This window comes from Australozyma saopauloensis, chromosome 8, assembly GCF_035610405.1.
Source record: "Australozyma saopauloensis chromosome 8, complete sequence".
Classification (NCBI taxonomy): Eukaryota; Fungi; Ascomycota; class Pichiomycetes; order Serinales; family Metschnikowiaceae; genus Australozyma; species Australozyma saopauloensis.
In genome coordinates this window covers 88,821-111,427 of record NC_086138.1, presented here as the reverse complement: position 1 = coordinate 111,427, position 22,607 = coordinate 88,821, and the positions used below count along the sequence as shown (strand labels likewise).

General features: G+C 44.8%; 7 protein-coding genes across 7 annotated transcripts; 3 read left to right on the top strand and 4 right to left on the bottom strand.

Annotated features, from left to right (window-relative positions):
* Positions 1 to 239: 239 nt before the first annotated feature.
* PUMCH_005198 (uncharacterized protein) lies at positions 240 to 1,544 on the bottom strand (the record flags this gene model as incomplete). The annotated part of the gene is made up of 1 exon (XM_063024103.1): positions 240 to 1,544. One exon carries the CDS (start codon positions 1,542 to 1,544, stop codon positions 240 to 242), a length of 1,305 nt encoding a protein of 434 aa, XP_062880173.1.
* A 771-nt stretch (positions 1,545 to 2,315) lies between these two features.
* On the bottom strand, positions 2,316 to 3,197 carry PUMCH_005197 (uncharacterized protein; the record flags this gene model as incomplete). Its single annotated transcript, XM_063024102.1, has 1 exon — positions 2,316 to 3,197. One exon carries the CDS (start codon positions 3,195 to 3,197, stop codon positions 2,316 to 2,318), a length of 882 nt encoding a protein of 293 aa, XP_062880172.1.
* Positions 3,198 to 5,248: 2,051 nt separating this feature from the next.
* Positions 5,249 to 6,583, top strand: PUMCH_005196 (uncharacterized protein; the record flags this gene model as incomplete). Its single annotated transcript, XM_063024101.1, has 1 exon — positions 5,249 to 6,583. One exon carries the CDS (start codon positions 5,249 to 5,251, stop codon positions 6,581 to 6,583), a length of 1,335 nt encoding a protein of 444 aa, XP_062880171.1.
* A 255-nt stretch (positions 6,584 to 6,838) lies between these two features.
* Positions 6,839 to 8,329, top strand: PUMCH_005195 (uncharacterized protein; the record flags this gene model as incomplete). The annotated part of the gene is made up of 1 exon (XM_063024100.1): positions 6,839 to 8,329. One exon carries the CDS (start codon positions 6,839 to 6,841, stop codon positions 8,327 to 8,329), a length of 1,491 nt encoding a protein of 496 aa, XP_062880170.1.
* A 1,060-nt stretch (positions 8,330 to 9,389) lies between these two features.
* On the bottom strand, positions 9,390 to 10,928 carry PUMCH_005194 (uncharacterized protein; the record flags this gene model as incomplete). Its single annotated transcript, XM_063024099.1, has 1 exon — positions 9,390 to 10,928. One exon carries the CDS (start codon positions 10,926 to 10,928, stop codon positions 9,390 to 9,392), a length of 1,539 nt encoding a protein of 512 aa, XP_062880169.1.
* A 1,299-nt stretch (positions 10,929 to 12,227) lies between these two features.
* Positions 12,228 to 13,592, bottom strand: PUMCH_005193 (uncharacterized protein; the record flags this gene model as incomplete). Its single annotated transcript, XM_063024098.1, has 1 exon — positions 12,228 to 13,592. One exon carries the CDS (start codon positions 13,590 to 13,592, stop codon positions 12,228 to 12,230), a length of 1,365 nt encoding a protein of 454 aa, XP_062880168.1.
* Positions 13,593 to 17,965: 4,373 nt separating this feature from the next.
* On the top strand, positions 17,966 to 18,970 carry PUMCH_005192 (uncharacterized protein; the record flags this gene model as incomplete). The annotated part of the gene is made up of 1 exon (XM_063024097.1): positions 17,966 to 18,970. The coding sequence occupies one exon, from the start codon at positions 17,966 to 17,968 to the stop codon at positions 18,968 to 18,970; it is 1,005 nt and encodes a 334-aa protein (XP_062880167.1).
* Positions 18,971 to 22,607: the final 3,637 nt, after the last annotated feature.

The following is a 22,607-nucleotide window of genomic DNA, read 5'->3' as shown; positions in this document are numbered from 1 at the left end:
ACATTTGGACGGAGATACGGGGTTGAGGCTATGTAGGGACAGAATGTAGCGAGTAGTCTGTGGTTTTTTTTCAGTGTGAGGTGTTTGCAGTCGCGCACATGATGCTCGAACTGGATGTCCTGCAGGGAAATTATCCTAATGTCAGACATAGTAGATTCTTACTTGTTTACTAGAGCAGCTAGATATTAGGAGTGTATTACCTATTTTCACTGTCCTTTTAAGAAGGACTTTCTATGGATTTATATAGTAAAGATACAGGGATCCGCTGTGCTATGAGAAAAGCCAGATTTTTGTATAACATCTGCAATAGTCTGATTCCAGACCATTGGAGCTTGTTTGAGTCCGTATAAAGATTTGTTCAATTTTAGGACATACTTCTCTTTCTTTGGTACTTTGTACCCTTCGGGTTGAAGCATATAGATTTCCTCATTTAATGTTCCATTAAGGAACGCAGTAGTAACATCCATCTGTTTGACTACTAGATTCTGCTTAGCTGCAATTGCAAGTGCTAGTCTAAGACTTGTGAATCTGATGGTTGGGGAGAACGTCTCTGTATAATCAATACCTTCTTTCTGATGGTTTCCAAATACGACCACACGTGCTTTGGCTTGACCATTATCTTTTGTTTTAAATATCCACATACACCCTAAAGGCTTTCTATCCTTTGGTCTTGGTACAAGGGTCCAAGTTTTGTTGACTTCATGTGCTCGCATTTCAGCATCACATGCTGCTATCCATTTTTCTTTGGACATCAATTTCATCGCTTCCTTGTAGTTGCGCGGTGCATTTAAGTCGTAGTCTGCTGACATTGACAACGTTACTGGCCAATTAATATCCTCTTCCTTCATTGATTTGTCCACTACTCGCCTTATTTTGATGTGCTCTTCGGGTTTTAAATCTACTTCCGTTTCATGATTCTCATCATCGGTATCATCGGTGTGATTCATGACTATCCCCCCAGATTGCGAAATCCGTTCGAGAGAGCGTAAGAAACGTACTCGGGATAACTTGGAGTGGGTAGTTTTGCGGCGATTGTAGTTGTCGGAATGATAATCAGACGCGAATTCCTTAAACATTTGTTCTGCAGCGCGCGCAGCACGTCGTTTAGGACGCCGACGAGTGTCAAAGAGTTCAGTCTCGTCACTGTCTGATTCAGATAGCATATCAATATCATTAGTAGATACTGGGGCAGTTTCGGTGGGACGGTCGGAATAGAGAACAAGAGCTCCATTATCATTTTGAGTATCAATGGAGTTGGGCTCACACGTTGTCTCAGACATTGTGGTAATGATGGGTGTCACAGCATCCGAGGGATCAGGTCGGTCTGTTGGGATGACGAGTTCGATTGGTCCAGCAAATACAGACGACACCATAATCATCATGGCCAAGATAATACTTGATAATGTCGTCCTTCCAGCCTGATTAGTCCTGCTGACCAGTACTATCATACCTGCCGATAACGTCTCACCATGCCCCAACGTGACTGGATTGCCTTGTTGCGATACAACTTCTCCGAGACTATTAGTGTGCCATACAAAACTCATGCTATACTACTGTTTATAGACGGTAAAGTGCACGGCTAACAGTTGACTTGATAACTTAGTACCTTACTCGCGCACATGATGCTCGAACTGGATGTCCTGCAGGGAAATTATCCTAATGTCAGACATAGTAGATTCTTACTTGTTTACTAGAGCAGCTAGATATTAGGAGTGTATTACCTATTTTCACTGTCCTTTTAAGAAGGACTTTCTATGGATTTATATAGTAATTAAATGCCTCAAATATGGTAGTAAGGATGCAACGCCAAGATATGACAGATAACGAACTCATGTTAATAATCACCTATTCTGGTAAAAACATCCGTACATCTATCATAGTCTCAACATGAGGTTGAATAGTATGTGCAGGCTGCATGGAGTAGAAAGCCGACTGTAGAATTGAGAAAGAATTGAAATTTCAGGTGGAAAGGCTGGTATTCTTTTCTTAATTATTGTTTTTGTAGATTCTTATAAATACATTGTGTTCCACTGCCGATTTACCCCAGGACGATTAAGAGGAGTGTTGCCAAGAGATGGGAACAGATATCGAGAATGGTCTAAATAAAATATCGTTATCAAATGTGTTTGCGATAAAGCATTTCTGAGAGAATTTGACTGACACGTAGGTCTGACAAACCCGGTAGTGATTGGGTATTGGATCAGAGGAGAGAGTGTGTGTTCTTCGCTGGAATGGGTAGACAACAGATAGAATCTATCTTCACGAAAAAAGGACAGACGCACTAATGTAAAACCATTTCTAACTCAGACTTCATTCTACCTGCTGACCTCGACAGATAGAACAATGTCTTCACTGGTGCAGATCACAAAGCCATCTTTACCCAGAATACCATTACTGGTGGAAACATCGCCCCCAACAGTGCTAGGCCAATTTTCCACATCAAACTGCAATCCGCGTGTATTCAAAATGACATTCTTTCCAAACGGAAGAAGGCCACATCTAGGAAGCAATTCGAGCGTGTTAAAGATCAGAACACTGGAGTATTTCACGTAGTTCACACCCTTGGGTATTAAAAAAATGACATCTGTCTCGGTATAGAAAAATATGGCCATCCCTGGGTATTCTTTTGTCAGGGTATAGAGTTGATTGATCAGATGGAACAGTTGGTCAAAACGACCACCAATGCCGCCTGCAACATACAAGGAGATCTCCGGCAGCGGGCAAACCTCCGACATAAGATCACTCAACCCATTGTTGCTCTCAATTGGACCAGCCAACGCCCGCCGTCCTGACTCCCCACTAGCATGCAAAAGAGCCACTTTGATCGACTTCATGAAGTCAGTCGAGTACTGACTCAACTGTCTGATGAGAATGGTACCCCGCGAAACGTAGTACTTCTCTACATCTGCTCTCAACGAGTCGCAATCTCCAGTGATGTAATCGGGGAGATACTTCTCTCGTTCATTTTCCGAATCAAAAAAGTCATACAACCGATTGGCACCACCATCGGCACAGACACGAACCAGAGAGTGTCTCCAGATATCGCGAAGCGCGATCTTGTCCAAGTTTGTATTAAGGATGACTAAGGCCCCAGATGATTCTCCCGTAGGCTCGAACACTGCAAACGGCTCGAGAATTGTGTGTGATTCGTTTGGACATGGCACCTGGAACGGCGTATTATTTTCGACAACGGCCATTGTGCAGGGTTACAGTGGGTTATGAGCGAGAATGAATATGATTCAAAAGAATAGATGGTGTTGGATGTGTTTTTGGGTGTGTTTTTGGGTGTGTTAGTGGATGTTGGTGTGTGTAGTAAATGCCGATAAAACGGGACCTGTAAGGGCATACGCGCTTAGAGAGAATTAGGAGTATACTGGGGGATTTCGAGATTTTGGCATCTTTTTTTACTGAGAATTTTCGTTTGGTTCCATTCTTTTTATGCGGGTTAATTTTATCGGCCATTTTTTTTCTGGCTGATGCTGTTCGTGAGTGATGGAATCTGTATACTCAAAATATGATTATGGGCTCATCTTGTGATAAGCCATAGAAGCAAAAAACTTTCATATTCGTATTCAGCAGATCATGTTTTGCCTTTTCGAAATTGATCCAGGTTCCCTTTGAGTGGCTGCAAATTCTGGGTATCTGTGGGAGAAGCAGAGATCTTCGAAGTAACAAGAGAGAGAGAGACGAAGCATTTTTGATTTTAGCAGAAACAAGTATTATCAGGGAACAAGAGAGCGTAGTGGCATCAAAATTTCTGGTTCACTATAGGTTATCAGCCTTCATGGTCAACCATTCAAGGTGAAACAAATGAGAATTGTTTGAGCGGTTAATGGAAGCCCTTTCAAAGTTAAATTAGATAGCAAGTAGAAATAGCGAGTTTTACATGCAGCGTGTGATTCAAATTGGGATTTGTTACCTTATTTTGTTCGATTTTGAGGTGTTCCTTCGCATTAAGTAAAGAAAGAGGGGCTGAAAATAACCAGTACTCATACATGAAAATAATTAAACATTTGTGTCTTCAATACTTGGTCTAGAAGCTATTTTTCTGCCATCTCCAAGGGAATTTCTGGGTTTTTCTGTTTAAGCCAACGATTTACGAGAGGTACGGGTGCAATCATCTCCAAAATGTGTAGTCTCGGTGGTTCACAGGGCGACTATATCTTCGTAAGCACGAGAATTTGTGCAAATAATTGATTTCAAAGATGAGATTTGGGTCTTCAAATATCACACGGGTTTCGTGTCAAGAAACTGGCTTTCCAAAGCTTCTCAATAGCTTGCAAAGGAACAACGAAGTACTGTGTCACCTTTTTGAGCAGCATACAATTAAGAAAAGCATCAATTGCTCACGAAATCAATAAATTAATAAAAAATTTCAAGTTTTTGGAGTGCTCGGATCTTTGTCTTCGTATTTGAGAAGAAGAGTGAGCTTGTTTTGTAAACAAAAGACCAGCAAACCCAAAACCTTTGGAAGCGCGAATGATTATAATCTCCATTATTGGGAGTTTTTGTGTTGGGACGGGACGTAGATCTTTTTTCCCGTATTTAGCTATGTAATGAGACCGACAGAACCTCCTGCGTTCTCTCTACCTCTGACCTACAATTAGCTGGGAGTCCATGTAAAGAAAAACTTCCGGTTGCGGCCATATCAAGTGGAAAATACTGTTTCCCGTCCGATCAACGTTAGTCAAGCCACTTAGAGCCACACTGAGTAATGCAGTGGGAGACCATGTGTGAAATTGTGGTGCTGCAATCTTTTTGCTGTCCTGAAATAGTGTTCTAGGGAAACTCTGAGTTCTTTCCATCTTTTTCTTCATTTGAGAAAACCACGAGATGATAAGTTGTGAAACCGGGCCACACCAAGTAAACGAGTCAAACCAATTCCTTGCTATACGTTTCCAGATTATGACCCTTTTGAACCAATCTCCTCTCTCCTTCAATTTTCTTTTTTCTCCTTTGTTCATTTCCTTGCTTTGTGCTTAGGTTATCGCATGTTTTGTTATAAAACTAACAGAGGGCCACTTGAATTATCGTTCGAGATACATAAGTTTGGGGTGTAGTACTTTAATGTCTGAAAAGATTTCTTTTTTTCTAGTTTTCATTCATCCTCCCGGAATTTTTTTTGGCTTAATAAGTGTGACTGAACCTGCACTTGTATTTGCAGCCATTATACCAATTCAAGTAAAGTGTACCTTTCCTTTTTCACTCATAATTGCACGTCTAAAACCCTTATCGCAGAAATTACACTATGGCTATAGTTTCCAAGCATGGAATCGCTTCTGAAGATTCTATCGTGGACTCGCGCTCTAGAATGGAATTGAACAGCTTGGATTTCATCGAATCTAACGCCAGATTTCCCAGAGCCAGCACCACAAACTTCGATAAAAATACCAGGCACTACTTTTCAAATGTACCTCATGATAACAAAGAAAATTTGAAACCGGCAGCTACCGTTTACGGGTCCAGTTCCCGGGGTGCTTCTGAATCTCAGAAAGGAAACAGCGCCGAGTCACAAACTCCCAAAAATGGGTGGAATCCCAACAGAAACACCGTTGTGCGTGGAAAACCTTCTGCTTGTGTGTTTGTGGCTAGTCTCCCTGCCCTTTTACTGGACGATAGGCTTTGTCGTCTTGTTTCCGACCATTTCAAGAAATTTGGAGACGTTTCCTCCGTCAAGGTGTTGAGAGACCCCATCAACAGACCATATGCGTTTGTTCAATATACTAATGACGAAGATTGCAAGACAGCCATTGCATTGGGTCACGATAGTGAGCTCGGTGGCCGTCAATTGCGTTGCGAGCCAGCGAAGGTGAACCGCACCCTATTCTTGAGCTTTTCCGAGCTCGTAGATAAGAAACTGGTGAGTGAAATTACCAGCTCATTTGGTGAGACAGAATTGGTTCTCATTGGTACCAACCTGGGTCGTGTTGCTTCCGACTCGCTGCTTCTGATGTCTCACAATTGGTTTGTCAAGTTTACCTACAGAGACGAGGCCATACAGGCCTTTGCTAGCCTCCTGGAGAGAGAGACTCTCCAGGTTGAGTGGGCACAAAATGTTGATGACATTGCTCCCTCGCGTAATTTGGACCGGAGATCTATCTTTGTTGGTCAGTTGCCTGGAGACATAGGTACCTTGCAGCTTCGGGAGCACTTTTCTGGACATGGAAAGATAGAGGATATTCAAATCGTTCACAAATTAGACCATTCTTATGCCTTTATCACTTTTGCTGAAGATTTTGCTGCTGCAAGTGCCGTCGCCCAGGAAAGTCATCTGCTTTTCATGGACAGAACCATCCAGGTTAAGTACAAGTACTCTGCACCCAAGAAAATGCGTCGAGTTTATTTGTCTCCACGAGTTCCTGTTGCCTTAGCACCACCACCCGTGAATCCACGCAACCGCTTCTCAGAGGCTTTCTCAAAGTCTGACTGGAGGGAAGAGGCAGCAGCGCCAAGAGCCAGAAGATCTGAATTTAGCGCAAGAAAGGGAGATTTGGGAAAACTCAAGCTTGATAATCACAGATCTACTGACTTCGGTTCCGATTCTGAGATGGATCGTTACTACCTTGTGTCTGATGTAAAATAATAGTCACTGTTCAGAATCGTGGATAGTTGGCGAGCGAAGAAAAAAAAAGAAATATATTATTCTTATTTGAGCATTTAATTGTATGTTTGGTGAATTTTTGGCGCGTTTTTGGTTATCAATTTCTCCCATTTTATTTCACTTACTTCCGTCTACCCCAGATCCACCATTTCGAGAGGTTCATCCCGCTCTTTCACTCGCCAACACGATCTAGCCCAGTCCAATTAGGCCAATTTCTGCCTAGTATTGTTCAACTAAATGCAAGCTTCACACCAGTGTAATTTACACCGTTTAGTGACAGAAACTCGGGCCGCAAACCTCAAATCAATCGAGGTCCCGTTGGATTACACACTTTCCTCCAAAAAATCGCTAGCGCACACACTCCACGAGCTCGAAACAGATAAAGATGCCATCCAATCGCGACCATGGAATCTGCTGCCGCGTTATTTCAGCCAGGTGTTGATTCTGACGTTGGCTTTGGTAAAAATGGCTGTCCACGCGAAACTGGGAGGACTGATTGAAGTTATGGGGATGATGACTGGCAAGATCATTCGCAATCTGTTTATTGTTATGGATGTGTATTCACTACCCGTCGAAGGTACGGAGACACGAGTGAATGCTCAAAGTGAGGCTTATGAGTATATGGTTCAGTACTTGGACTTGTTGAAAAGTGTGGGAATTGAAGATAGCATTGTTGGATGGTATCACTCTCATCCAGGATATGGGTGTTGGCTTAGTGGGATAGACGTTGCGACACAGAGTTTGAATCAGAACTTCCAGGATCCGTATTTGGCCATAGTAGTAGATCCCATACAGACTGCAAATCAGGGAAAGGTTGAAATTGGAGCATTCCGAACATTTCCTGTTGGACATGTACCTAGTGATGCCCTGAAGACTGCTGGCCGTACAGACGAGCCAGGTGCCGCTCGCAAAAGGAGAGATTTGGGCGCACATTCCAATCAGTACTACGCACTCGATATCAAGCTCTTCAAGAGCCCAAGAGACGAAGCATTGGTGGATCAGATCCTCAATAAGTCGTGGGTTTCGAACTTGGCAATTCCACTGACAGGGTTAGATGACTACACGCACCGTTTGTCTCAGAAATTGGGAGACTTTTCGGCTAATATGGATACTTATGCGGGTCATAGGGAAACACGCGGAAATAGCCGTTTCAATGCACTCTTTGAGTCCATGGTACGTGGCCGAAGCGCGAGCTGTCAGCCCAGTGGCCTTGGTCTTGCCAACGACAGATTGGGCAACCAACACACAATCATACATGAAGATGAAGAAGACGAGGATGAAGAGGATGATGAGGATGATGATTATGAAGATGATGATGGGATGAGAAAGGACGATGAAGATGATGACGATGAAGATGATGAGGGAGACAAAGACAAGAAGGACGAGATGGATCATCGCAGTGTCAGCAACTTAGAAGCTCTCGATTCAGAGAGTTCTGTGTCTAGAAGTACGAGTCAGATGGTTTTAATGAGAAAAGACCTGGGTCCTATCCAACTTGACTATCGTGAACCGCCTATTAACAAGCTCAATTTGTCTAGCATTGGTGACAGAAAGCGCAGAGATCGTGATGATCATCGGACAGTTGGTTCCACTGAGTTCCAGTTAGAACGCGAAAGTTTGTACATGGAATTTAAACAGAGAAGCAGACTGCTTAATCAGGTAAGTCATTCTGAATTGCTTGGATTATTAGCTGAGAGAGCGAAAAAAGATGTGTTTGGATCACTCTGAAACCAATGCCTTGAACTCTTCTAATGTCGGTATACGGCAGACCCTTCGGTTTTTTTATCACGAGCATTATCTTTAACACATTTGTATTTGGATCAGCGAATCAATTTGAATGGTTGATATTTCCTACTTCTCATCTATGCCTCAGCCTTTCTTCTGAAGAATTCTTGTCCTGTCTACATTACTACATCATAGATCTCATTGGCATCCAATGAAATCAAGAAGACGTGCCCTTCATTCCTATTGATAGGGGGCAGGTACGTATATCACAATGTTTGAGTGCTTTGGTGACCTTTTCTGGCAACTACTCAAGTCACAGATACGCCAACGATGTAGTCCTCACTGACCCACTCAATCACCAATTTCCAAAGAGTCTATTTTTATTTTTACGGTTGCAAGTCTAGCCACCTTCAACAAATGTCGCTCATGTGGTCTCATGGTCTAGATGAAACTTTTTGCCATCACAACCTTCACTTGCAGATTCTGTAGTCCAGGAGTGAAAGTCCATGATGCATTTTCATAACCAAAATCCATCTCAACTTAGAACGAGACTTTTATCTACCCTGCGTCCAATTACCCCTAAACCACCGCTTTTGTTTCAGTCCATGCACCTGCACAGATTTTTGCCTTTTTTTAGAATTCAAAATCCTGCAGAGCCGTTGATCCACAGTGATGCAGAGCCGCTTGATTTCCCCGACGAACTTTACTTGGAACTTTGCGGGATTATATTGGCGCTTCGATTTTTTTTTGTAAGCCATGTGTCTCACTTGGCACAGAAAAGGGGCCACTACCACATGAGTATGGAAGGGTAATGAAAAGTCAGAACGAAACCGAAAAATCATAACAAAATGTTTCGATTTTGCGTGGAATTGTCACAGTTCTTTTGGTACTGTTTCCGGGAATGATATATAATGCGGTTTTTCAAAGCTTATCAGTCCCACATATCCTGATTATTAACTGGCCTACTCGACCAAGTTGGTGGTGTCCATGAAACAAACCACAATTGCTTTGTAAATCGAAATCATCGTCATTAATCAATGTCATTATTTAATATCGTTAGTCTCTATAAATCGTTGTTTTGCTTTTCTTTGGCCCACTCAAGAGCAGCCAAAGTAGCCTTGAAGTCTCCGGCCCAATACTCGTCTTCGTACGGCAAAGCGCCTTTATTAACGGGTGGAACGAACCACCAATTGAGGGCAACATGCTGAGCATTTTCATCATCACCAAAGCTGGTGACCTCGTGGAACCAACCCGCTGGAAGGTAGAGCATATCCCCTGGCTTCAACCAGACTTCCATTTTCTTCAAAGACAAAAAGCCAGGGAAATGTTCTTCTGCAAATGCCTTCAATGCCTCTCTGGCCTCGGGATCATCAACTTCGTCCAAGTGGGCAAGAATGGGAGGAACTGTCAGGAAACTAGGAGGGTCCATCTTAACCTCTGGCTCATCCTTGCTCTTTTTCGAGCTTCCATCCTCTGTACTTGCGTAACAGTCCATTTTGAGTGCATCCTCAAGGTACTTTCTCTCCTTTTCGGATATTCCATCTTGTTCTAATTTCCAAGCAGCCCAGTCCAGGATCATTGCACCATCTGCACGAAGCGGACGCCAAAATGGAGCTTTTTCATCAGCACAGTAATCGATGAGTCCATTGGCATAAACTTTTCTGATATTCCCCACTGTGAAAATTTTCTCTGCATCGCCGGGCAGGTACAAGGTGAACCTTTTAGCGCCCTCAACTAGGAGATATAAGTTGTCAGCGTGGTCATGATGAAGACCAGAGGAATTTCCTTTTGGCACGTACTTACCTAGAGAAGCCACTGTGGGGTTTTTCAAATCTGGTGAAGAGCTCTTGGAGGCACAGCCCATCCAAAGGTTTATTTGCTGGGTTACCAAGGGCTCAAATTGTTTCGGAACAATGGGGAAGGCGCCATGATGAACGACGTTGGTCAATGGAGGCTGGAGAAGCGTCTTGACTCTGCTCAAAGCCGCTTCTTCTGTGAGTTCAAACTCAGGAACAACGTAGTTCTCAGAGGTGAATGTGTCGATCTCTTCCGAGTCAGAATCTCCAGAAACATCGTTTCCAGAGTCGTTCATCTCATCGAAGTCGTCAACTCCGTCCAAATCCTCAGGAAAATCCGACTCCTCTGACGAATCTTCGCCTCCATTCGCAGCTGGCAAAAGACCCCCCAAAGCGCTGTCAGCCTCGCTTTCGTCATCGCTTTCATCAATTTCCTCATCGCTAGCTTCGGCCTCATACTGTGTAGTCAAATAATATGTATCATCTCCCAGCTTCAACTTGTCTACGATCTGAGAAAGCGTTTTCAGCTCACGCTGCGTACCCAGGCCAAAACCAAAGGCCACTTTTCGCTCAACCTGCAACAATTCATCGTACTGAAGCCGTTTTTCAATTTGCAGGAGTTTGAAATCTGCTATAGCGATGGGAACCTCATGCTTCACTACCGCTGGAGTTCTAGACTCAATAAACTCCGTATAAAACGTTTTTGGATCCGCCGAAGCCGCCACAGTGGCTTCTTGAGGGATGCGAAATCCACTGTAGCCATTGACGAGCACTTTTTTTTTCCTCTGGGGGGCGCTAGAAGACATTCTGGCTTGTACTATGGTTAAAATTAAGTATCACCAGATCAGGTAATAGTGTTGTCTGCAGGATATTCCAAAGATTAGGAAATAACGAAAGTTCAAGAAGTACAGATGAAGAAAGATTGTGGGCGAGATGTGTGAGAAAGGAACAATTAATGCAGTGTATGGCGACAAAAATCTCCGTTTGGGAACGTTTTTGTGATGTAAATCCACTAATATCTGACATTAGCGCCGCAGGACCGAAGCTAGGAGCCCTGGGCAGAAATGAAATTATTGGAAGCAGTCGTTCGGGCTGAGCAATATTAGTAAAACGAGGAGGAGTTCGGCACAAATGGGAGCCAATTTTCAACCTCTTGTGCGTGAATTTTCGGCATAGCAGTGTTCTAGAACGTAGCCGTTCGAACGGAGACCAAGATCAAAGCCAAGTCTCGCTAGGCGCACCTTAAAGCGCAAAGCGAAAGCCGGGCTCAAGTGCTTCTCACTGACTGACTTGAAAGAGTAGATTATTGATTCGAGAAATGAAGTGGTTGCTCATGGCGTGGTTTCGATTACTGCAACGAGGAAATAGCCTCTTCAGCAGTCCAATCTACGCAATGCCATGTGAATGTTGATCACCAAACGCGGTACTCTGCATAAGCCGTGATTTTCTGCCAATTAAGCCCCTGTGTAAGCCACAAACTGTGGATTTCCTGGATGTAGTTGGACGGCTCTCTTGAAAGGGATAGACGACTCTTTTCAGGGAGGGGATCGGGCGACGATCGGTTCAAGACAATTGTGTGGTTGGAAATGTATTGACGGTTCAAATTCTGGTGTAACGGAACAAGTTGAGTCCAGTTTGAGACATTTGGATTTGCACTCCGGAATCAGTTCAGTTCGAAGACAAATGGACATGAAGATGCGCAAAGTATGATCGAAAAGATTGCTATTCGCTGTTTCTGGTGTTCATTTCTTCGATTTCGAGTCTTTGTTCATTGAGACAGTACTGTTGTATCTTCTGTCGAAGGAGTTAGTTTCAGACGACATATCACCAAGGTCAAGCGTTATCGAGTTTAAAATTGGTACATAGATGTCCAAATCCTTTGAAGAATGCTCCTTGCTGGGAGAGAAGTTCTCATTCATATAGATTTTCTAAGTGCTTCCTCAAGAACCTCCATCTTCAAATCGAAATACATATATCACGGAATGAATGAGAACATACAATGTAGTAGCAAACACATCGGCTCCAAATGAATCTACACTCAACAAGTAATAGTAGTGGATGACTTAAATTAATCTATATGCTTTCGTTAACATTATATCGAATATCTACGCTACCAACTTAGGTCTCTTGGCCGGAGCCTCTTCGGCATCAGCCTTTCTCTTAACACCCTCCTGACCCGGCAGGAGGGATGGCAGCGGAAAAGCCGCAGCAGGGTTGGCAGCAGTAAGTGCAGAGGACTTCTCACCAGTGAGTTCTTCGGAGGCGAGCAATGTTTGCACGACAGTGTTCTCGGCACCAACAACAACAGCAGCAGCGACAGGTACACCGTTCGTCCCAGCCGACCCACCTGTGGTCAAGTTGTTGAGAATGTAAGCAGTCTGCAGCACCAACGATGACAGTTGGTCCTCAGACTGAGGGGTCAAAGGGAGTGGCGACGAGTTTGTTTGAGAAGTTGGAGTTAAAGCACCATCCTGGAGTTCCAAAGGAGTTGGAAGCTGGAGAGGAAGGTCCTTCTGGATGATGTCGTTGAGAGGAGACAAAATGGCAGCCAAGTTCAAGCAGTTGGAGTCATCACTGAAGTACTTTGTCTTGAGCGAAGGAGGTGGACGGTTGGAAACCTTAGTAAGAAGCAGGAACGCGTGGTCCAACTGAGGCATGGTGAGAAGAACCAGACCCGACTCGTCCAGGATGTGGGTCAAAACACCAGGCAAGTCGTCGTTGGAGCAGACACGCAACACCATGCTGGACATGAGGATGGCAGCCAAGGCCATCTGCGGGATCAGGAAGTGGAAATGAATGTGAGGGTAGAAGTGGGCCAACTCGCACAAGTAAGTGGCCACAATCTTAACGGTGGTGCACTCCCGGTGAGACATTTTAGAGCCAGCTAAAAAGCGGTAGGGAGACAACAGGTAGATGTACACGTCCACAAACGTGTCAACCGTTGGAGTGTCGACGAGCCAGTCGAGCGACTTCAACAAATGGTTCTCCATCTCCAAGAACATCGAACGATCGTAGCAGCGGCAGCAGTAACGACAAAGATCGTCGAGGCGAGGGATCAGAGTCTTGGCGTCCAAGTTTTTGCATGCAACCCACAACGCAGTGAGTCCCAACAACTGGTAGTGTTTCTTTTTAACCACTCTGACCAGTGCATACCGATCAATCAAATTGACCGTGAGTGGGAAAGTTGACTTGGACAAGCCGAGCTTGTTGATGACATCCATCAAGAAATCGAGAAGGAGAGGGCGCATTCTCAAGGTGATCTCGGGCTGCATTTGCATCTGTTCCAAGGAAGGTCTTCCCAACCGTTCCATAAGGAGAAGATGCTGGAGCATTTCATCTTTGTATTCGTCAATTTGATTTTTGTGGGCCACGTATTCGCCAAGGAGTCCCTGGAGTTGAGGCTGGAGAAGCGATGAGGGAATGGTGGAGGTGGCTTCGAGGGAAAGAGGGTTTCCGTCTAAGACATCCATTTTTGGTGGCTGTGAGGGAGGAAAAAGAAAAAGGTAATAAAAAAAAAACGGACGGGAAAATCGTTAACAAAAAATGAACGTCAACTTAGAGGAGGAAGGTCGCTGGAGACTTACGGCCGCTTGTTCAGTCAGTTCTTTTGATGTGACAGACAAGGGAAGAACAAAGTCAACAGAAGATTGTAGAGAGGAGAAGAGGAGGATCAGTGGAGGGGGAAACCAAAAGAGCCAACGGGAGTAGGACTACGAGCCGAAGAATACAACTAGTGCAAAATGTCGGTGGAGGAAAAAGTGAGAGCGGAGCAGATGTGAACAATATATATAGACGATATTGATTTGCAGCAGTGGGCGTTTTGTGCAGTGCCTGGCTTTGGCTGCGGTGTAACCACCTAGGAGTACATGCGGCCATTGCAGCACGCGTAGGGGGTTAAGTGGTAGGGATGTGGGAAAAGGAGCTGACGCCCTGGTTTAGCCGCCTGCGCAGCGGGTGCTGTATTCACACAAGGTGAAATCCAATTTCATGCACAATGCATGGCGCTTGTTGTCCGGTCAGATCTCACTCATGCGGGGTGTCGGCTATCTACCATGCATGAGCGGCTGTGTGGCGTGCCTGCTGGGGTCCCGAGGGTAGCTATCTGCAGTTCTCAGCCTCCATTCCCTCTTGTGAGTGGTGAGACATTGCCCTCCCCGTCCGGCAGACGACATTTTGTCGGGTGTACGGGTGTCTTTCTCCGGCACAATTTGATGCACGGCACTCATTTGCTAGACACCAGACCTGCACCACGCTGTTGTACGACATTTATCTTGCTCAGGCATACCCATGGCTGTATGCCGGTCGGAAGCCATCCTATTAGCCCTCTTCATTGATTGTGGTATGTAGAGCGAATAGAGGCTGGAATGGAGTGGTACATTCCACAATTTCGACATTCTGTTCGGGCAAAACATCAATAATCAGTTTTTCACTTGCGAACTTTTGAAACATAGACATTGTCATGTTTCGCCCAACGAGAATTGAGGCCCACTTGGCGCCATAAACCTAGACTCCACCATTCTTGTGACCAAACCTCGTCACGAGTATCGATTATGACCTGCTTGGTCGATACGGTGGTAGTAGTTGCCGCATCCACATTGATTGGTTGTGTGGTTGTGTGGTTGTAGAGGTGGGTTTGGCTTTAGATCAGCAAATCTAGGCACTTGACGACAGTGTAAAGTCGGCATTAGAAGCGAAACAACGTCATGCATTTCTTGAAATTATGTAGAAGGTGTTGGCCAAGGTCAACTGGTGTGCCAATCGGATCGCTTACTCAATTTAGGCAATGTAGTGCTTGCATTATGCGTCTGTGTATGTAGGCAATATTAAGTATTAGGGCAGAAGCATCAGACACACAAGAGAGAAGAAGATCATATTTGAGGGGCAATTTAGGTTCTAGCAATTGTAATTAAGCCGGATTGGGCAATTTCTGGCTGGTTAAGAGGGACCAAAAGTTGCTTTTGGCCCTTGCTATACGACGTTTTCTGCGAACCCGGTGACAGCTAGCAAAGTGACACATCAATTAAGGCTCAATTCGGTAAAGTAATTGCGGTCGCCAGAGAACCAAGGGCATCAAAATAATTTGAAGGCGCTAAAGTCCGCAAAGGCAGAATTGTGTATTGCGTTACAGAGCACGTCCATTATGATAGTGAAGTGTAGCGGGTGCAAATTCATCCTCTACCTACAGCTCCTACGAATGACCACCGTCTGCAACTTTCTCCGCCGCATTAAGCTTTACCCATTCTACACCCACAGCTCCACAGTTCCGCTCATTGGCATTTCACCACCATCCCATGCTCCAATTTAAGTTTCTCCCCTCCAAGCCCCATCTAACCCTCTCCACTTAAATAACTAACCGGTGGCCAGTGAGAAATGGAAAACCGACATGACATATTCCCCTCTTGGAAGGGGCGCTGGTGTCAGCAAACGTCTCAAGCTTCTCCAATAGTGGTCCTCCAAGCCCTAACAAACCATTGCTTAAACCCTAACTTCAGGCAGGGTTGTCTAAATTAATGAGCTGTGCGCCTACAGTGCTGCGGGCCTCACCTTACAGTTAGGCATACATTGTGCAGCTGGGGGAAATTTTTTTTGCTCGTCGCACTACAAATGTCCGTTACTAAATAGATTATATCATTAAAGTCCATCTATCCTGGACCAAACTGGGCGACTAATAACCAACTACTAAAAAATGGCCTTGCCCACAGCTCTTGAATCGTGCCGGTCCAGTTTGGACGTCTTTTTGTCTCAGATCTTGCGATGAAATTCGGCCGGCAACCACTACGTCATACTTAAAAGGAGCTGACGCATGGTTCTCCGCAAATGAGGAATTTGGTCCGGTTAGAGATCGCATTCTGCAGGACGTGCATTATACATTACATAGGAATTACTGGTGTGAATTTAAACGCATACACCCGCTTCACACCACACAATGTATTTTCGCGCACGGACTTTTCGCTGCAATTTTCACTGGCAGAAACTGTCTGTAGGATTTCATGTCTCCGCAATTGTTATGTACCAGTAAGTGATATGGTATCGTTGGTAGGCGAAGAGCCGGAATTGTCTGCAGTCCTGGTGAAAATCTTTTGAGTTATAGACGCACCTTATTTAGCCCTAACTAGGACAATTGCGGGTGAAAGGCTTCCCTGTCCACAATTGCAGAAAAGCAAATCTAGAACAGCAAATTGTCCGGTGATAAGAGCCTGTCTCTGCGATTAGGTCGAAGACAAACTTCTGGAGGGAATTCGTCATGGCTGGACTGTGCCAGTGGTGCATTTTTCCGGTTGCGAGGCGGATCCAATTCGGCATCGCCGCTATTTTTGACGCTCGTGCGCGAGGCCGTTAAAAAAAGAAACCCGTGCGTGGCATTATGTTTTCTCACGACTGACTTTAAAGGTGATTGTGGTGGTGGGCTAACACTCATTTTAGTGGTCGTTCTGGCGAATTTTTGGCTCCGAACAAAACTTTTTGTGGAGATGTTCACAACTGTTGTCTTGCTTGTGGCCTTGCTTATCAGTGGTTTGATTTGTGTGCCGCAAGATTCATTGGCCGCCCACCCCTATTCACAAGGACCTCGTCCATGCGTGCTGCTGCATTTAGCCGCGTATCTGCAATAGCTACTCATGGACTGACCTCTGCAAATCTTGGACGGTCTGCGATTCAGTTGACAATGCCGGGCGGATCAGCAAGTTGCCGTATTCGGCTAAGTGGTTTTTGAAGGTTGCCACGCCCCAACATAGATTGCTCGAGTGACCTCTTGGAGGTCTCTACTTAATGGTAACATTCCCTAGCACTGAAAGACCAGCTCATTCTAAATATCGCCAACTATGGCAAAGGAAGAAAATTTCGGTGGCTTTGCGAAGTGAGCTCTATCTCCCAAAGGCGGCGCTGCACAATGCCGACTGTTTCCCGTTGCTAGGTCTGAAGAATGTTTTGGAATGCAATGCAATTGCACTTAAACGTCTTGTGTGATTCTTCAATTGATCAGCCCTAATTCTTCCAAATTTCTTGTGTCTGCAGGCTGAGGGAATTCAACCGTTTCGGCGGCTAATCCGAGTGGTGGATCTGCAGAGACCGGTTGATATGCGAGCCTGATATGCAGGATATACTACTCATACGACATTCCACCTGTTGATATGCAGTAAAAGAACAATTGAATTTCGCATGGGCCGTCTTTTAAGCCTCCCTGCAGTTTCATGCTTCGGAAATATAATTCAGCTCAAGGTGTCAATTTTGCCGTACTTCGATCAACCTTTCAGTAAAAGCTTAAATAGATGCTGCTTTATGTGATATTACGTCGCAATTCGAATGTTTCATTCCAGACGGCAGCTGAATTGTCCCGACTTTCCGGCCCATCCCTTGAACATTCCATTTTCATTTCGGCTAAAAGCTGGCCGTGTGAGCCTAGATCGATCAATTGCCCGATCTCGACTCGGTGAAGAAAATCGGGAATGCTTCCATGAAGTCTCCGGTGCTGTCATTGATACGCCGGTCCAAGAATCACTTTAATTGCTTGCACAGATATCGTTTGTGGGCGTCTCTCTGAGAATCCGTAAATTATAGATTGAGCACCGACTCGAAAATCCAGATTTATGTATTGGCCTGTAGTTTGCGATGATACACTTTGAACCGTCAACCAAGTAAATTTGCATTATCTTCCTTGCTTGGTTCGTGCAGTTCCAACTCTTTGATTTTTGGTCCAGACACCTAATAATACACCAAATCATGGGAATCCCCGAGCTGATTTCGAGAAAGTTGATCCTTTTGTAATTTTGTAATTTTGAAAATATTTTTGTTTTTCTCCACATTTGACCATTTCCATACTAGCACCTACCTCATCTCATATCAGATGGAACAACTACTAGCAAAACACAAAAAGGAGCAAAGAGAGCTCGTTGCACAGATCACCGCCTTGAAGAAGCAAGCGCTGAAAAAAACTCGCAAGACTGTTTTGTCCCAATGCGCAGATCTCCAGAGCTCTTTGGATGCTCGTCAAAAGACAGAAGTTGAGCAATTTGAGCTGAACTCCACAGATAATCCTCTACAAACAAATTCTGATCATGCAAATGCTGAGGTGTGCAGTATGAATGGTGGAAGTTTGGCTCAAGAATCCCAATTGAGTGGTGCAACTGGCTCCAATGTCGAAAGTGAAGATGTATTGACGAAAAACGGCGAAAGTAACGAAAATGATACTGAAGAAATCACTCCGGAGCAGCTTCTCGCCGCCATGAACCTCGAAACGCCCGCACAAGTCGTGAACGATGAGTCCACGCCCACACAGAAGCCAAAAAAGAGGAACAGGGCCAAAGAAAGACTCGCCAAAAGACAAGCACAGGAAGAGGCTATCCGGGCAGAAGCTCGCTCAGAAGCCGCTGCCACGCCCGACTACAGAGCTATGGAGGCAGAGACTATGAATCGTTTGATGGAAAGCAGGGACCTAGAATTATACGAAATCCAACCAGATGGCCACTGTTTGTTCCGCTCCTTGTGTGACCAACTCAGACTCAGACACAATGACAACGATGTCACAGTGGAGGGCCTTCGAAGCACAGCCGCAAACTATATTCGGGATCATAGGGATGACTTCATTCCATATCTCTTCGACGAGGAGACCATGGCCATCCGTGACGTTGACGAGTACACACAAGAGCTCGAAACGACGGCGATGTGGGGGTCTGATATGGAAATTCTAGCATTATCAAAGGTGTATGACTGTGCAGTGGAGGTATTGACTGCTGGCGGCGCACCAATTACCTTCAATGCTGAGGGCGAGCGCAATCGTTTGTATGTGGCATTTTACAAGCACTCGTATGGATTGGGAGAGCACTACAACTCGTGTCGGCCTGTTAATTGATCCATTGTGAGAGGTTGTATGAGACTTCTCGAATTTATTCGAATTCTTTGGGGGTTGCGTGCAAGTTCAGTGTGTTGTTGGTAGTTTTATTATCCATTCAGTAGCTCGCCTCATGACAGATTCTATTGGAGTCTCTGAAGCTAGATGCGTGATTTTCTGGGATATACTACCGCTACATAAAAGGACATTGGGATACTTCGATACTTCATAGAAGGTTTCATATGCTGTTCCGAGATTTTTTGCGTAAACAAACTACAGCGACATGTGTGGTTTGATGGAATATTCTGTAGCTTCAGGTGTGACACGACGTCACACCCTCGTAAATACTTCAAAATAGCATATTTCATAAATTAGAGTGGAGATTTGAAGGCGATTTCATAGCTTCATAACCAGCGCGGACGTTCGGTGGCTCGAATATAGTTCCATGGGTAATTCCACAAAGCCCAGCGCTCAAAATGGAACACACAATTGCCTAATTCGAGTCAAAAATAGACTACCAGGCTCTTATCTCCTTGCTTCCTTTGCATTGAACTGTTCGATTGACATAGCCACACAAGCGTCAAGGCCACATTAATTAGTGCAGATTGGCTGGTGACGTAGTAGTCCCTGATTCGACAATCGAATCTGCTCTAATCCACAGCTTTTATGAAATCAAAACAGAAACCCTGAATTGATAACATGGCAACAATCATCCCCTCAATCACTCCAGCCCCTTCCTATCATGCAATCTCACCTTCGATGCTGATCCAGATTCGCCAGTAGTATGGCGCCACAGACTTGCTCACCACACGAAATTCAACAAAAAGAAATGCGTGTCCGCTTAGATAATAACACACAGAAGTTGGCCGAATCTTCAATCCAAATGAGCCGCTCTGCAACTCGGTCTGGCTAGCCTCTAAGTGAGTTTCACAGGAAACTACCGTTGGACCGCGTCTCCACTACGACTTCCAGATAACACTCCCCGATTCATTGACGCAATGATCGGATCACTAGGGCGTCCCTCGCCCATCCAATGGCTACAAGCACCAGCGACAATAATCACAAAGATTGTGTAGGTATGTAGGTATGACGTCTAGCCAGGCTCACCTCCAACCTCACCAAATCCAATTTGCAACTACATTCCCCCTTTCTCGAAATTGTCCGACAAGTCGCCCACTTTTCACCGCCGTGCATCGAGAACACAGGCTCCTTCCGTTATCTCTGAGTGGGTCTGTTGACTACCGGGATGGTGCGGAGTCACATATCCGTGGGACGATCAGATCAAAATTTGATCACTTCGACAAGAAAGGAGCTCTAAAGGGGTGCGATAAATGCGGACACCGACTCCTTCAATCCTATATTCTCTATGGTGGACGTGACACAATGGTTACCTGACTTTGATGTTTTTTGCAACCTAAGCGCCTTGTCCTGCATGTTCATAAACGGCCTGCAGTGTAGAGCAGGCACACAGGCGATCTCTCCTTGCGACTCTATGCACGCAGTAGCCGACAAGTGTCAAACCTGTGATATAGGCGTCGTGCGTGTGCGTACGAAGGATGTGTCAATTCATTGGCTGTGCCTGTATGTGTTTAGCCGCTGCAGTAGATGCATCAAGACTTCCGAGGGCAAGCTTGTTTGCAGTTCCTTCACCATGACACCTGACACGTTGACCCAGGTGGCTTTCAGACAATGGATGACATTTGCAGCCAATGCAAATGCATTGTTCCGATACGCTTTAAGTGGTGTTTAACATGTAAAGATTGCCAGCTCAGATTCTGTGTGATGTGCCATGTATCAATGGTCGCGAATGAGTGGTGCAGTCTTCCCTAGTCTTGCGTGTTAGAGATGTATCATCTCAATTAAGATCTTCATGAAGCGTAACTTTGAATTATCATTTGCTGGTAACGATGCAGTAGATGTCTCATTTACGGCCCTATTTGGGCCTCTTTTTTTTGATGAGAAAAGTTAGGTTACGATCCCGTCCGCATTTCCGTGGTATAGTAAAACAATGGGTGCGAACAATGCATACGGGATTTCATTGGGAGCGGCGCCAGTCCCGATCTCGGCAGCCCTAGCCCCGAGAAATGTGAAAAATGTGAATTTTCAGCATTTGAGAGTCGGTGGTGTTTGTGATATGAGTTTGGGTGGTGTTCCTTTTTTGTGACTTACGATTGTGAGAGTTTTGCGATGTGAGTTTTCTGGTCGACCTTACGGCGGTGGATGTTACTGAACACTCTATAGTGTGTAGTACCATATCATGTATGCATGGTATGTCTTGTATCAGGGTATCATAACATCACGCTACCGCTTCGGTTCGTCTAGGTGCGCAGGGTATAGTATCATACCAAATGAGAGTCTCATTTCCCGCCAAAGTATCATATCAGAGTATCATATCAGGGTATCATATCATTGTAAAAGCTCTATTGTTGTACATACTACTACGGCATACACCTTATATTGTAGTATCAGAGGATCATGTCGTAAAATCATATCGTAGCATCATGTCCTAGTCGAAGCCTAAACTGGCTCCGTTCGAGCTTTTCCCATCATGAATTCTGACCCTAATACTTATACCACTGTCTCTATAAACATTATCCAAGGTCCATGCTTCTTTCAAATTCATAGTGCTTCAGTACTTCAGTGCTCCACAACAGTGCCACACAATAACCTACTTAAATTTCACACCACTAAACCTCAACATCACATTGGACAATTCTCACTGCAAACCAACGGCTCGTAATCATGTTCCCACTGAAACTGGTTCCTAAATAAGAAAGCCGTCCTCGGATCCAAAATGCGCCTGCGTGGTTTGTAGATTTAGCCACAGAGGATTGGCAACGCGCGAGCCAAGGCCCTCCACTCTTTGTCGCGTCATTGATGACGGCCCTCATTCACCGCCAAACTACGATAAATTCAAGTTTTGTGTTGAACAGTCGATTTCAATCATTTATCTAGGTGTACATCAATGTAATCACTGACCGTACTTTTAGAGCTTTTTTAAGCGCGATGCGATTTCGGTGCCTACATGCACGATATCTTAAATTGACCGGTTGCGCACCCTATTTATGCCCTATTCGGTCAAAAGATCCACTTTCCGAGGGGGAGAGGGGTATTCTAACCTAGGACCCCGCTTAAATTGGCATAATTCAATGGCGTGATAGGGGCCGGCGGTAAAATTTGTTTCTAGCTTTCTCAAGGGCCTCCCATGTAACTTCAACCCCTGAAAGCCACAACCTATCAACCTCCTTTTTCGTCCATTTATCCCCACTCTTTTTCCCTTCCATGCTCTCCATTCTGTGTGCGAAATTCTCCGTAGTTGCATAGATGCTCATCGATATGTGCGAACTTCAAGAAACACTACAGATTTCCGCAATAAATAATCGCCCAAACCTCCAATTTCTCCGGATTGAGATGCATTTAGATGGAGTGAGCATTAACATTAGCATTTACGCCTCTTCTCCGTTTAATCCCTTTTTGTCTGCTTTGAACCTCCATTTGTAGAATAATCATTGTCTCCCATGCAGCCTGCACAGTCTCCAAAGTCGGAAGCACTTGTATGTGCGCGTCTGTAACTATATGCAGTTAATTGTGTATGTAGCAAATGGGTGGACATGCGCGACAAATAAAACCGTATTTATGTTCGTGGGGGGTGAGAACC